The sequence below is a fragment of the Pimephales promelas genome, chromosome 11, assembly GCF_988280905.1.
Source record: "Pimephales promelas chromosome 11, fPimPro1.hap1.1, whole genome shotgun sequence".
In the NCBI taxonomy this organism is placed as follows: Eukaryota; Metazoa; Chordata; class Actinopteri; order Cypriniformes; family Leuciscidae; genus Pimephales; species Pimephales promelas.
This window is the reverse complement of record NC_142779.1, coordinates 24,259,897-24,274,022: the sequence shown is the minus strand read 5'-3', so window position 1 is coordinate 24,274,022 and position 14,126 is coordinate 24,259,897. Positions and strand designations below refer to the sequence as shown.

General features: G+C 43.5%; 1 protein-coding gene across 1 annotated transcript in view; it reads left to right on the top strand.

Moving 5' to 3' along the window:
* crtac1b (cartilage acidic protein 1b) overlaps nt 1–13,851 on the top strand; it is a 48,079-nt gene extending 34,228 nt beyond the window's left edge. Inside the window, exons 12-15 of the mRNA XM_039657068.2 lie at nt 5,695–5,840; nt 6,196–6,238; nt 10,637–10,780; nt 12,898–13,851. Coding sequence (XP_039513002.2) covers nt 5,695–5,840; nt 6,196–6,238; nt 10,637–10,780; nt 12,898–13,010 — 446 coding nt within the window. The 3' untranslated portion in view covers nt 13,011–13,851. The remainder of the gene's footprint in view (nt 1–5,694; nt 5,841–6,195; nt 6,239–10,636; nt 10,781–12,897) is intronic.
* The last annotated feature ends 275 nt before the right edge of the window (nt 13,852–14,126 follow it).

The following is a 14,126-nucleotide window of genomic DNA, read 5'->3' as shown; positions in this document are numbered from 1 at the left end:
GAGCTCTCGGGTGGATTTGTGGCAGGAATAGGCTGCCAGCTGGAAGCTCGAATTGTACTGAATGTGCTGTGAAAAACAAAACGATAGCCATCAGTGGTCTCAGCATCACCCTGAGGGCTCGTAAATATGTGTGTATGTGTTCAGGCCTCTCATCAATGGTTCTATCAGTAGGAGTGTTTATAAATTGATGTAAAATGTCTACATTACAAAGTAAATCCATTATACAGTTTATGGTATCAGATTATATAAATCCATTTAGAGTATTTTACTTTATTTCTTGCAATGGAGACTTTGTCTCAAAATATGACTTTATATCTTACAATGGGCTGTATGCACGCATAAATTCCGCATTTGACGTAAGGATGCTCGTCCATTTCCGGTTGTGGAGATTAAAGCGGAGGAAAACCGAGGAAAACGGGATTATGGCAGAGTCTTCAAAATTTACTGTCCTCCCGTCTTTGAAACGAAACGTACATACGTTTAGATGTAATTTTATATATAGTTATGTTTATTGAATATAATTTTAAAAAGAAGCATAAACACAACGAGGGGTGTCTGTTTTATCTGTTTTTGTGACTAACGTTTCTTTAGTATAACCATGGAGTATAAAATTCAATATAAATTCTCGGTATTGCATTGGACTCTATGATCGGCGGAAGTTATCGAGCATCCTTAGACTTTATATCTTACAATGGGGTTTTGGTTGTTAAAGGGACAATATGCAAGATTGTTTCGCCACCAGGGGTCGCTAACCTCTTACAATAACAAAGGCGTATATTAATGACGTATATTCCACATTAAGCAGAATTATCTTGTCGTCAAGCTGATGGATCTTTTATGGATGAGTGAATGTTTTTAACATGACTTGTAAAGCAGGGCGTGATTGCTAGACGTACCAGCGCCACACACAACGCGAGTCACGCAGATTTAAAGGAATAAGGACATTTAATTCTACCGAACTACACGCTGAATTACTCACACAGGTCAGTTTATTAGAGGAATTAAACTTGAGGTAACACAACGCTGCTTCACTTGCGCTAACAGTTTTACTATCACACTAAACTGCATTTGAGTGTGTTAAATGTTAGTTAGGTTGTTTGTTGGCTGTATGAGACCAGCGAGATTAACATTAGATTAACATCATGTTGAACTATATAACATTGAATAGTTTTATATACATTAATTTGCTCACCTGTTTGCTCAAGGAACATGCAACACTCTGTCAAGTCGAAGTTAGTCGCGGACGTGGAGTTCTCGGCATCTCGAAAGATGTTGATCTTCATTTTAGTTCTCTTTTTGTCTCAAAGTCTGTTTGTCATGGTCCATAATGTTTGAATAAAACCCTGCTAGGGACGCTCACACTGTTGAGCATGCATAACGGGCATAACCGACCCAGTTGTCATCGTCTGTCGCCGTCTGTTGCAGTACGAGGTCAAACCTGGCGGAAACCGGGGGTAACGCGGATATGACGTCATTGACTGGTGACTCCTCACCCCTGCTCACACGCCCTGTTTCCTTGGTTAAAAATTGCAATTTTCTCACGATTTGCAAATAGTTGGAAACATTTGGGATATTGTAAGTAATCAACTAAACAAAATATATAACATTGGCCTAGTGGTTTTTGGATATTTTACTGCAAAATCCCGCATATTGTACCTTTAATGAAGGTCCAAGTTATGTTTTGGATTAGTCATACTTTACACTATGTCACAAATACATGTCTAAGAAATCTTTAATGTACATTCATTCATCAATCCTCAATGTATATTCATTCATCAAATATCATGGTACTTTTTGTTAGTGAACCTTTACAATAACCTTTCATTAGTTAACTACAGTTAACATGAAATACCAAGTTCCCTTTCGTAGTCACTTCGAGTTACGGCGCATGAAGACGAAATGGGGTTCACTTAGAAGTCTATCATCTTCGAAAGAAATAAAACGAGCCTATGTCAAGGAAATGCCATGGGTCTGTGGAATTTGCATGGCGTAACTCCACCCCACCGCGTGGGTATAAAAGGAAGGATGCCACAAAATGCAGATATGTTTTCACTTCTGAGCCAAAAAGTTCTCTTCACTCCTGCAGCCTATTCTCTGACTATCTTTGAGAATCATCTAGACGAGAAGGCGAGTTCCAAGTGTCATATTCCTGCCTGCTGAACTGAACAGCGTGTGTGTTTCTCCCTGGGCGCTTCAGCACTGCTGCAAGCTTTACTCTCACAAAAAAAACAGTGTACGCGGCACGTCTTTCTAAAGACGTATCTTTCTAAAGACGATCTGCCTGTGTATTTCTGTGTGGTATTCTGAAAGATTCAGCTGATGGGCATGAGCGCTGTTTTGACGTGTTTGGTTTTCGATCACGGTGTGTATCGTGATGTAACGATCGAGACTCGATGAGCTCAATACACCGAGATCTTCGACGTAGAGAATACTGTGGCTGGTGGCCCGGGTGACCTAAGACTGCAGTGACTAAAAACTGACGAAATATCCTCGGTCTACACCCCGACTTTCACATTGCCACCCAGCCGGCGACTCAGACACCTCAGTCCGCTTTCCGCCGAACGCTGTTCAAGATGGTCACGGGCAAACGCATTTTAGACCATTTGGATTGGGGGGGGGGGGGGATATGGGGATGTGATCAGCGTGTACACAAGGTTGATTGACACTGCTAAGACTTTCCTTCTGGCCAAAAGTATTTTAAGTCTATTTTGCTGCTATGTGAGAAAAAAAATTGAGCTTGTTGTGCCGGCGCGATAGCCGACCCCAGAGGGTTAAGACAGCGCTCCTGGTTTCATTGGCCTCCATTAAGAGTGTAAGGGACCTGCATGCATTTTCCGCTGACGAAGCGTGCCTGGAATTCGGGTCGGCCTATTCTCTTGTGATCCTGAGATCCCGGCCTGGATATGTGCCCAAGGTTCCCACTACTCCCTTTCGAGATCAGGTGGTGAACCTGCAAGCACTGCCCCTGGAGGAGGCAGACCCAGCCTTGGCATTGCTCTGTCCAGTACGCGCCCTCCGTGCTTACGTAGACAGAACACAGTGTTTTAGGACCTCAGACTAGCTCTTTGTCTGTTATGTGGGAAGCTGAAGGGAAATGCTTTCTCCAAGCAGAGGCTGTGTACACCATTACTTGGCATATCAGCAGCAAGGTCAACCATGCCCCCTTGGTGCGAAAGCCCACTTCATCCGGAGTGTGGCTTCCTCTTGGGATCTCTCACTAACAGACATCTGTAGAGCTGCAGGCTGGGTGACACCCATCACATTTGCAGATTCTACAAACTCCAAGTTGAGCCAGTGTCCCATGTACTCGCTTCAACTAGTCAACTACTAGGTCCTGCTCAGTTGTCTTCGCTTGCTCGCCATTCCACTCCACGGACTGGACACATGCGATATCCTCCTCAGGTGAGCTTCACAATCCCTGATTTCCTCCAGCGCTGTTGACGTCAACGGCAGTTATGTCTCCGCCAGCTTTCAGGATTGGCTTGGTGCCGCCATGCATATGGTTCCCCCTCTGGGTTAGCCCCACATGTGTATTTCCACTGTAATCCTATCTGACCATGTGTCTTTTACTTGACAAGCCACTCTGCCACCCCTGGCATATTATTCCACTTGCAGCTGGACACCCCAGATGTTTCTCCATATGCAGCCCCTCTGGGTCATATGTGTATTCTCTACTTACACGGGAGACTGGAAGACAGCTGAGGTGGAGCGATTGGACTGGGAACCCCATTTGGGAACCCCATGAACTGGAACAGCAGAGTTCAGTCTTGGCTCCTCAGCGAAGAAACCTCAGCGAAGAATACCCACGCGGTGAGGCGGAGTTATGCCATCCAAATTCTGCAGACCCATGGCATTTCCTTGCCATTGGCTCGTTTAATTTCTTTCGACGGTGATATGCTTTTAAGCGATCCCTATATCGTCGTCATTCAACGAAACGTCTCTGTTCCCTACTCAGGTCTGTCATGAAACTCTAGATGGCGCAGGCTGATTGGTCTTTAATGCAACCTGATGATATTTACATTGTTTACTACATGGCACAAGCTAGTCCCTGTCACATCTGACTCCAATGAACTTTTTGCTCAGCGTTTAAATATCTGGTTATTGTTTGCTAAAGCAGTTTGCAGCATGCTTAAGAATCCCTCTGAGACTCTTCAACTTCCCCAGCTTCACCTGTATAGATCTGCTACCAGTAATTTTATTTATGGTATTTTTGTAGCAGCAGGGGGTGTGTTCACTCATAATAGGGGAGGATAGAGAGTGAGAAAGAGCTTAAGGACCCATGTTAATATGATAAAAGTTTTCCAGTGCTGGAGAGACCTGAGTGGGATGGCCTAGGGTTTGCGTTGTTTCTGCTCCACGTGAGGGACATTTTAATTTTTGAGTGTCATGTCTAGAGCTTGTCTGGTGCGGGCAAATATCAACAAACTCTTGCTTGTATATTCCTTGTCATTCATTTGCAAATTTGCTTTATCTATATGACGCAGTATCTTTCTTTGCAAGTTTGCATCTGCTGTAATAATAATAATAAAAAAATACATTGAATGTACGTGCATTTTGGGGGAATATAATTGAAGGAAGCGGTGTGTTTGTTTGAGTTGATTTAAAAAAATCAGTATTCAACAACAGTTTTGAGAAATCTCTTACTGCACCTTTAACATTAAGAAAGGTGATACATGCTGTAAGAGTGCTGCTCAGTATTAGTTCATGTTAGTTAATGCATTAAATAATGTTAATAAATGAGATCTTATTGCAAAGTGTTACCCTTTTATTAAATTAAAACCCAAAAGATGCCCAAAGTGTCTTCCCCAACTAAACTGTGTCTTTCAGTAAGCGCTGTTGGAATGCTTTTTGTCTTGAAGAGACACCTGTGCCAGTCCGGGCCATGCCAGGAGCCCAGTGGATCTGTTTACCTAAGAAATGTCACTTTAATTAAGAACTGGGAAAGCGGTCAGCTTCTCTCCTGCTTGACTAAAGGCTATAATGGAAGTAAAGTCTAGAGCCCACCCTGTCCCTCATCATCTCTGCTCCTTTGAACTTCTGCCTTCCTCCTCCACCACATTCATTTCTAATGGATGATCTCTCCATTCATGATCACTATAACTGTCTCCTCTAACTGCCATGCTAATTGCTGTCCCGCTGTCTGTGAGAAAGTGTCTTTGACAATCAGATTGAAGTCAGTAAATGGATGCTGCTGTAAACCCTTTTAAATGAAGTGCTTTCCAACCACCGTGCCATTTATATGGCTCCTTATATCTTCCGCTGAACAACAGACAGATTTCATCGGTCTGACATATGAGAGCCTCATTGCTGTAATGCCTCAGTGTCTGCTATGCCAGAAACTCTCTGGCGTGTGAACCCCACACACCGGCAGTCATGAGAAAATGGTTTTGCCGACATCAAATGAGACGTATTCAGGCCTCGCTGCTCACGATGCTGCCCACAGCTGAGACTGAACACATTCTTGTGCATTTGTTTAAGAGTCTACATGGCATGTGCCAAACCAGAGCCTATTCCAACCTGGCTTTTGCCGAGAAACTTCTTGGGAGGGCCCTTTCTCCAGAATGGTATTTTTCCATGGAGACCTGTACATTAAGAAAATAAATCATTCATTATGTCTCCTAAGCCTGAGGGGAAGTTATAAACGCAGACTGTTCATAAAGTATCAAAAGGATTGCTTCTTTTCCGCCCTGACAGGAAAAGATGTGGCCACCAGTGTGGAAGTATTCTGGCCAGATGGACGTTCAGTGGCTAGACCTCTGGATCCCAGTGATATGAACAAAGTAATGGAGATCTATTACCCTGAGAATGAGGAGGAGGTGACCCCAGTGCTGGAGATCGAGGTACATACCTGTCATACTCAAGTCAAGTCAAGTCACCTCTATTTATAGCGCTTTATACAATACAGATTGTTTCAAAGCAGCTTAACAGTGATAAAAAGGAAAATAATTCAATGATGTAAACATAATTCAAATCACTGTAAAGCAACTCTAAAAAGACAACACTAAACAATCATTATTCAGTTGAGATCAGTTCATTCTGTGTTGATTCGGTTTGGTTCAATAACTGTGCATTGTTCATCCAAATGGAATTAGTTCAATTCAGTTATAAATCAGCTCTGGAGAAAACAATGATGTGTTCTTTCTTTCTTTGAAAAGTGTAATTGTTGTATTCAACAAATGTTCTTTATTTTCACAGTGTGGACCAGGATTTGAGGTCAATGAAAACAGCCGTTGCACTGGTAAGTATTTGAGCTCTGTGACTTCTAACCTTCCGTAAAGGCTAAATCCCTTAATGGATTGCAACAAGGTGACAAAATGAAAGATGGTGGACAAAGCAAGACTAATGTCAATTACAAAATATATAAATCAGAATGTTAGAATGGTTTAAAGAGCATCATGTAACACTGGCTGGATTAATGTACGTGAACATGAAAGGGCCAGCAAGCGGGCCGGGATTGTGTAGTACATAAGCACGAGGGAAGAACAAGCGGCACGCCGCTTGTATGAGTGTCATTCCCAATAGTGCAGCTCAAAACAGAAGAGCTGAAGCATACTAGACTACGAGTAGTTTAGCCTGCAGGGCGGGTACTTCCAGATTGTAAAATCTGACAAATGTGGAAGGGGAAGCCCATCCCACTGCCACGCATATGTCTTGAATGGAAATGCCGCTGGACCATGCCCACGATGAGGCTATGCCTCTAGTGGATTGAGCCCTGATGCCCAGAGGGCATGGCAGGTTTTTAGACGCATAAATAGAAGCAATAGTGTCCACTATCCATCTGGATAGTGTCCGTTTCGAGGCAGCCAGATCTTTAGTGCACCCACCGAAAGAAACGAAAAGCTGCTCAGAGCGTCTGACCTCAGCAGCGCATTTAGTGTACAATCTCAGAGCCCGAACCGGACAAAGGAGATTGGCGTCACATTCACTATCGGATGCGGGCAGGGAAGCTCCGGGAACCAAGTCTGACTCTCCCAACTTGGGGCTATGAGGAGCACCGAGTGGCGAGTTTCCCTGATCCTCTGTAAGACCTGTGGCAACAGGGAGACTGGAGGGAATGCATAAAGCGGACGGCTGAGCCACTCCTGGGCTAGTGCGTCCTCGCTCTTTGAGAACGATATTGGGCAGTGAGCGTTCTCCTCTGACGCGAAGAGATCCACCTCTGCTCTGCCGAATATTCGCCACAGTTTCTGGACTGTTTGAACAGGCAGGGACCATTCTCCCAGAAGGATGGGGTTCCTGGACAGTCTGTCTGGGCCGTCGTTCAGATGGCCCGTCACATGCGTCGCACTTAACGAGGGCAGGTGGCTCTGGGACCAAACTAAAATGCGTTTCGTCAGCAGGAAGAGGTTCCTGGATCTGACACCGCCCTGACGGTTGAGATAGGAGACTACAGCCGTATTGTCAGAGCGGATCAATACGTGGTGACCCCGAATGCGTGGGAGGAAAAACGTGAGCGCGTTCTCGACCGCGATCATCTGACTGACCAGTGGCCAGAGGCCGTTGAGCCCTCGCAGACCGTGCCCCAACCTGAGTTGGATGCGTCTGTCGAAATGAATTTTCGGCGAGAGACGGTCGCAATGGTAACGCTCCGTTGAAACCATTCTGCCACTGTCCATGGCTGCAGAGCTGAGATACAGGTCTGCGTAACTTTGATCAGCTGGCGGCCTGTGGTCCACGCACGGCGAGACACACGGCTCTTCAACCAAAGCTGAAGGGGGCGCATGCGCAGTAGACCCAGCTGAAGCACTGCGAAGGCTGAGGCCATGTAACCCAGCGCCTTCTGAAAAGTTTTCAGAGGCATGAGGGTGTCCATCTGAAAGGATGCGGCAAGACGCTGAACACGGCGTGCGCGCTCGCTGTGTAGATAAGCAAGCCGTCATAGCCACTGAGTCTAGATCTATTCCCAGGAAGGAAATCGTCTGACTGGACTGAAGTAAGCTCTTTGTCCAGTTGACAGAGAGGCCCAATGTGTTCAGATGGTCGAGGAGAACTGTACGATGAGACAGTAACTCCATCTGTGATTGTGCCAAAATCAGCCAGTCGTCCAAATAGTTCAAAATTCGCAGCCCCTGACTCCGCAGGGGGGCGAGCGCCGTATCCATGCACTTCATGAACGTACAGGGTGCTAAGGATAGGCTGAACGGGAGGACGGTGTATTGATAAACCTGGCCGTCGAAGGCAAAACGTAGAAAAGGCCTGTGACAGGGATTTATCTGGATCTGAAAATAGGCATCTTTCATATTTAGAGAGATGAACCAGTCCCCCTGGCGTACATGCGCGAGGAGTTTCTTGACTGTAAGCATTTTGAACGGTCTCCTCATGAGCGCTTTGTTCAAAAATCTGAGATCTACTGTAAGATCGGTCTGAGGCCGCTGTCTTTCTTGGGGACAAGAAAATAACGGCCGTAAAACCCCGACTCGCTCATAGAAGGTGGAACTCTCTCTATAGCCCTTTTGCACAAAAGCTTTGCTATCACTGAGTGAAGCGTGTTTGCTGCTTCTGAACTCACTGTAGTTTCGAGCCGCACCCGGAAGCGTGGATGGCGGCAACGGAACTGTAACAGATAGCCGCTTTTAATTGTGCTTAGCACCCATGGGGAGATTCCCGGAATAGCTTCCCATGCTTAGAAGCGTGACGTTAGCGGGTGAATTGCTATATCGCCCTGATTGTTGCACATAGCGGGCTGGACATGGTGTGTGGGCACGCCAGAATGTTTAAGGCAACGTGACTTACACTCAGAGAGGAGTTTATGGGCCGTGTAACAGAGCGGGCAGAGGGGGGACGCTTATGCAAGCTTATGTCATGCTTATGCACTCTGACACTCGAGTGGGCTGTGTCCGCTCTATGGGACAGGGCTCTGAGAGAGACATGGGACATGTGGTGCTTTTGTGTATGGGAAACACAGGATTGTGGGCACATTTTTCTACACAAGAGGCTTTTATGCAGAGGAGGGACGCGTGCACGGCTCGTAATAGAGCGGGCAGAAAGATGTGAGCACAGTCGTGGGCACATCTCTTACATATAACACTCTATTGGCATAGCCAGCTAAGAGAGTGGGCTCTGTTAGACACGGGAATGCTGCGTTTCAATATGGGTGAGCACAGGGGTGTGGGCACCTATTACACTTGAAAAGAAATAGCGTCAATCTTAATCTGTCGGCGTTATTGCAGGCGTTCATGATATGACAGGCTCGTTGCTGCAATATAGAAAGATAAAACGTTAGAGAGCTGGGTGCTTAACCGGCCTCGGCGGGCTAAAAACACACTCGTTTCTCATGTCGCCGCTGACGCATGTGCGCGGGAGAACGCGGCCGCTTTCTGTAACGTAAGAAAGCTGGCCGCGAGCTCAAAGCTGCATAAAATTACTGTATCTGCAAGAGCCGGAATCGAACACGGGTCTCTGGCGCGAAAAGCTTTGTGTTTTACCACTGAGCCACAGCAGTAAAGACAAGCTGAATAGCGTGAGCAGATAAGAGGCCGTGATAGTGGCGAACAGGTCCAGCCTCGGCGGAACTAACACACCATAAACTCATTTTTGGTGAAGCTATGCACGGGGCACGGGCTATCTCCCTTGTAAATTAAAGAAAGCTATCCGCAGTCGGCACAGCTGTAAGCGGCTCGTCCCTCGTACAGCGCGGGACTCCGGCGCTGAGAGGGGCGCGGCATGAGCCGCAGGTGTGCAAGGCATCTTTAAAAAGACGCTCGCTGCTCTTTTGTGAAGTTACACAAGCAAAATACAAATGTAAGGATATGTCACCAGATGGCGTTGGCCCACAGGATGGCTGAAGGTGGTGACGCCCGGCTTCCTCAGACTCTGTCCACGCTCGGTAAGTGATGCCTTATCGGCTTCTTCTCGGAGATCAGCAGGTGCATATAGCCTCGCTGAATTGATGAAAATCGGAAAACAGCGGGAAACTCGCCTATTTATAGACTCGGGCCACGCTCGGCTTCCTCTCGGTGATCAGCAGGTGCATATAGCCTCGCTGAATTGATGAAAATCGGAAAACAGCGGGAAACTCGCCTATTTATAGACTCGGGCCACGCCGTTGGCGGGCTTTGACGCAATGAGAGCGTGTCAGCTTCTCATTGGCTGCGAGTTCAACCAAGTTCCCTCATAGGCTGTAGCAGTTCTCCCTGAGCGAACCAATGAGCTGCTTGCTAGCCCGCTCATGGTCTGCTGCAGATGAACTGCGTTGACAATGGATACAAAATTAAAGGATAATTTTTTGGCTTCAACTTCTCAGAAAAGATGAATCTTTCCCGTTAGCGTAAGCTAGCTTACGCAATACGAGAGAACCTCTCGTAAGAGAACCCCTGTTTGCTTAATGTGGTGCAGAGTAGTCCAAATCAATAACTTATTTATGAGTTATGAATTTCCATTTCAGTTAGCTACCTATGTAGGCAACATACAGCAAGACAGCTCAGCCGGTGTTGGCGCAGAAGCTATGTCAGCCATCACTATTGTTTGATAGTAGAAGCTAAACTTGCAGAAGCGACTACTGTACTGATAACTACAGTACACTGACACATATACAGTAATGATAACTTGAAGCATCCACTTTCACAAGTAAATGTGGCTTTCACCATAGCATCATGTATCAGACCTCATATTTATTCCAATCCTCTTCACTCCCTAGACCGAGACGAGTGCACACAGTTCCCGTCTGTCTGTCCCTCTGAGCGCCCCATCTGCACGAACACGTACGGGAGCTTCAAGTGCCGTGCAAACAAGAGGTGTAACCAGGGATACGAGCCTAATGATGAAGGAACAGCATGTGTTGGTGAGTTGAGACTAAAGCCAGGTGATCAGGGTGGGTTGATGCAATAAAAAGCCCTGTAGAAAAGCTGTTTTCACCTTTAACATAGGTAGACTTTCACTCCTGCTTTGGGACTGGGGGTGTATTTAAAAAAAAAAAAAATTACTAACAGCTTGCACCAGTGGAAACCCTCTTTTGGCGTCAAAAAACTATTGTCAGGATTTACGGAAGACACACAGTGAAAAATTGGCGCTATAAAAGGCTTGGACACAGTTATTTTTGAGGCTGACCGTATTGCATATGCATTTGTCAGGAGAGTATTTAAAGCACCACTATGCAGTTTTTTTTTTTTTTACCTTAACTGAATAGCTTCGGAGTTATTGCAATGGTTATATGACTATTTTTGGGTTGAATGTTAGGCGTCTCGTGCCGGCCTCAGCATCAGGAAGTGTCGCTTGATATCAGTTCTTGCAATGTAACAAATTGCTTTACAGCAAGAAAGATCTGCTAAAATGAGCATCAACCAGAAATAACCCGGCGCTGTATTCATGTGGTGTTCGGGGCACATACAATACAGACTGCTGACAGTTCAACAGTTCTCTCATTTTTTTTGATTTGCAAAGATACCAGTGTCTGCAAGTCTGTGATTCCAATATAAATTTAATATAAAATATTTTTCACTTACTCATTTATTCTCTGTATTCTTACTTTACATCAGCTATATCTTTCTAGTCCTCCCAATAAATTTTACGTTTAAAAGTTGGTGTTTTAGTTTATTTTGAACAATTTTCACTCATTTAATCAGTTGATATTTTGCTAGTAAATTTCACAAATTTTTACAAAGAAACAGCAAGTAATAATACATTACAATGAATTGTAGACTTTCCTAAGTACTTGAAATTTGTCAAGGTTTTGGTTGTTGCTCTGGATGGTTGTGTTTATTTTGTTAGTTACTTTAGTATGTTAGTTAGTTTGCTCTTAAAGGGGCCACACCTAATTTCCACTCGTTACAGCTTCCATCCTACTGAACAGGTACCAGTATACAGGGGGAGGGATCAGGCTGTGTGTGCAGAAACATCTCTGTATTTACTCTGCTATTTACGACAGTACAAGTACTCCACAGCGACTCTAGGGGTCACAGTTTGACAAAAACGGAAATCCTGCATAGTACTGCTTTAAATGAATCACGCAAGGCGATTTACAAGGTTTGCGCAAGTCAATTTACTGGTATTTGCACTGTTATTTACCACCCCCCCCCCAAAAAAAAACATGTTTTAAACCAGATGCTAATTTGTGCTGCTCTTGGTAGATTGCGTTGTCATTCTGGACATGTGATGATTCAGCTGTGTTTGAGGTCGTTAATTTATATGTCGTCAGTAGATCACAGGCAGAACTCTACTCTCCCATCAGAGTTTTTGTTTGGAATTGCGCACTCTAATTTGCCCTGTTTAGTAAATCTGGCTCTAAAAGTAATCATTTAAAGTGTGTTTTCTACAGTGTCAGAAATAGATATTCCAATACTCTCTCATTTTTTTTTGATTTGCAAAGATACCAGTGTCTGCAAGTCTGTGATTCCAATATAAATTCAATATAAAATATTTTTCACTTACTTTCCTAAGTACTTGAAATATGTCAAGGTTTTGGTTGTTGCTCTGGATGGTTGTGTTTATTTTGTTAGTTACTTTAGTATGTTAGTTAGTTTGCTTGCCATGACCACGAGATCTCAATAATGTCTCAAAACTGTGCTCAGATTTGCAAAGATATCAAAATCTGCATTATTTCAATATGAACTCACAACATTTCAAAGACCAAATGAGGCAAATCAATTTTATAACTATAAACTTACTTTACTAATGTCTAATATTTTCCTATTTTCATTGTAATAAATTTTAAGTTGAAAATAGTAAATACACCTAAAATAGGTATAGGATGTATTTGAAACAGTTTTCACTTAGAAAGTGCTAGTACATTTTACAAACAATTACAAAGAAACAGCGAATGACACGTGACATTTTGAAGTATAGAAAGAGTTAGAGTATTTTCTTGACAAAATGTACTTCAAAACATATTTTTAAACAGTGTAGTTTGTGTAATTTTTACAATTATTTGTGTAATTTTATACTCTTCCCTCTTCTCTGCAGCTCAGGTGGCCTATTTCGGAGAAAACAGGTCATCAGTCTCCAAACTCTTCGAATCTCGTCTTTGGCCTCTACTAACTGTCTTCGCTATCTTTATTGCTTGCTTTGGGTTATAAAGGGCTTTGGCTCTCCTCTCCTGACATCTCTTCCACCCTGCTTGGTCTCAGATTCTCTGCTTTCCTTTCATTTTCGCATTGAGGTGTTTGGACGTCAGCTGTAAACTGAACTCTTCATGGATCTATCGCTCCTGCATTGTTGTCACTAACAGACCTGTATAAATAATGCTTTGCTTTCCAGTTGGGAACCACAAAAAATCTCTGTTTTTAGGACAGAACAAACATTCTGACTCCATCTAGATTGAGGGAAACTCAGTGACCTTCATGTCCGTCAACTATGATGTGGGATAAGATTGTAATTGTAGTGATCTTTATAAAAGGTCGTGTCCCAGCGTGTTACTGGCACATAAACAGGCGATGAGTTCTAGTGCGTTAAGTCTCATATGGGCAGCAGCGTGTTTGCAGGTTTTTCAGGAGAGCATATGCTCGGCCATCTGTTTCACGCAAGGTTACATTCCTTGTTCTCTGAATAATACATTCACGTGAGATTTGTACCTTACACTTTTGACCCTCACCTGAACTCACAACCCCAGAACCATCGGGATTGGTGCATGTTTTTGGATTGAATGAGTGTCGCAAAACTCTTGTTTCATTTAGAAAAACATTTTGTTATGGGACATATGGGATTTTACAGAAATCTACCTGCAAAAATATAGATCCAGATCTTGTCATGAGGTAAAACTTTTATTATTTTTGATTTAAGCATTCTTTGATAGAAGTTGTCAGGTTCAAGTTCACTCTTCAAGTTCACTTCCAAAAGGGTTTTTTGTTTGCCACAAAAGAAACATTGATGCCAAGAAAGAACGTTTATTTTTAAAATTATGTAAATGTTTCATTTGAGTCTTCGTTGAGTTGAGTTTTATTTTATTTATTTAATATATATATATATATATATATATATATAATAACTTTATTTATTTATTATTATTATTTGTTATTTATTTATTTATTTTTTGGCCATTACCATGGTTAAACATTTTTTTAATGTTTTAAAGTTATAATATTTTAAAGCTCTGTAAAGACATTTTTTGTACTAAAGTAAAACGTATCTATAGCCAATGTCCAAAATATATAAATTTTTAAAAACACTGTGCAATGTTACAAGCCAAATAGTAG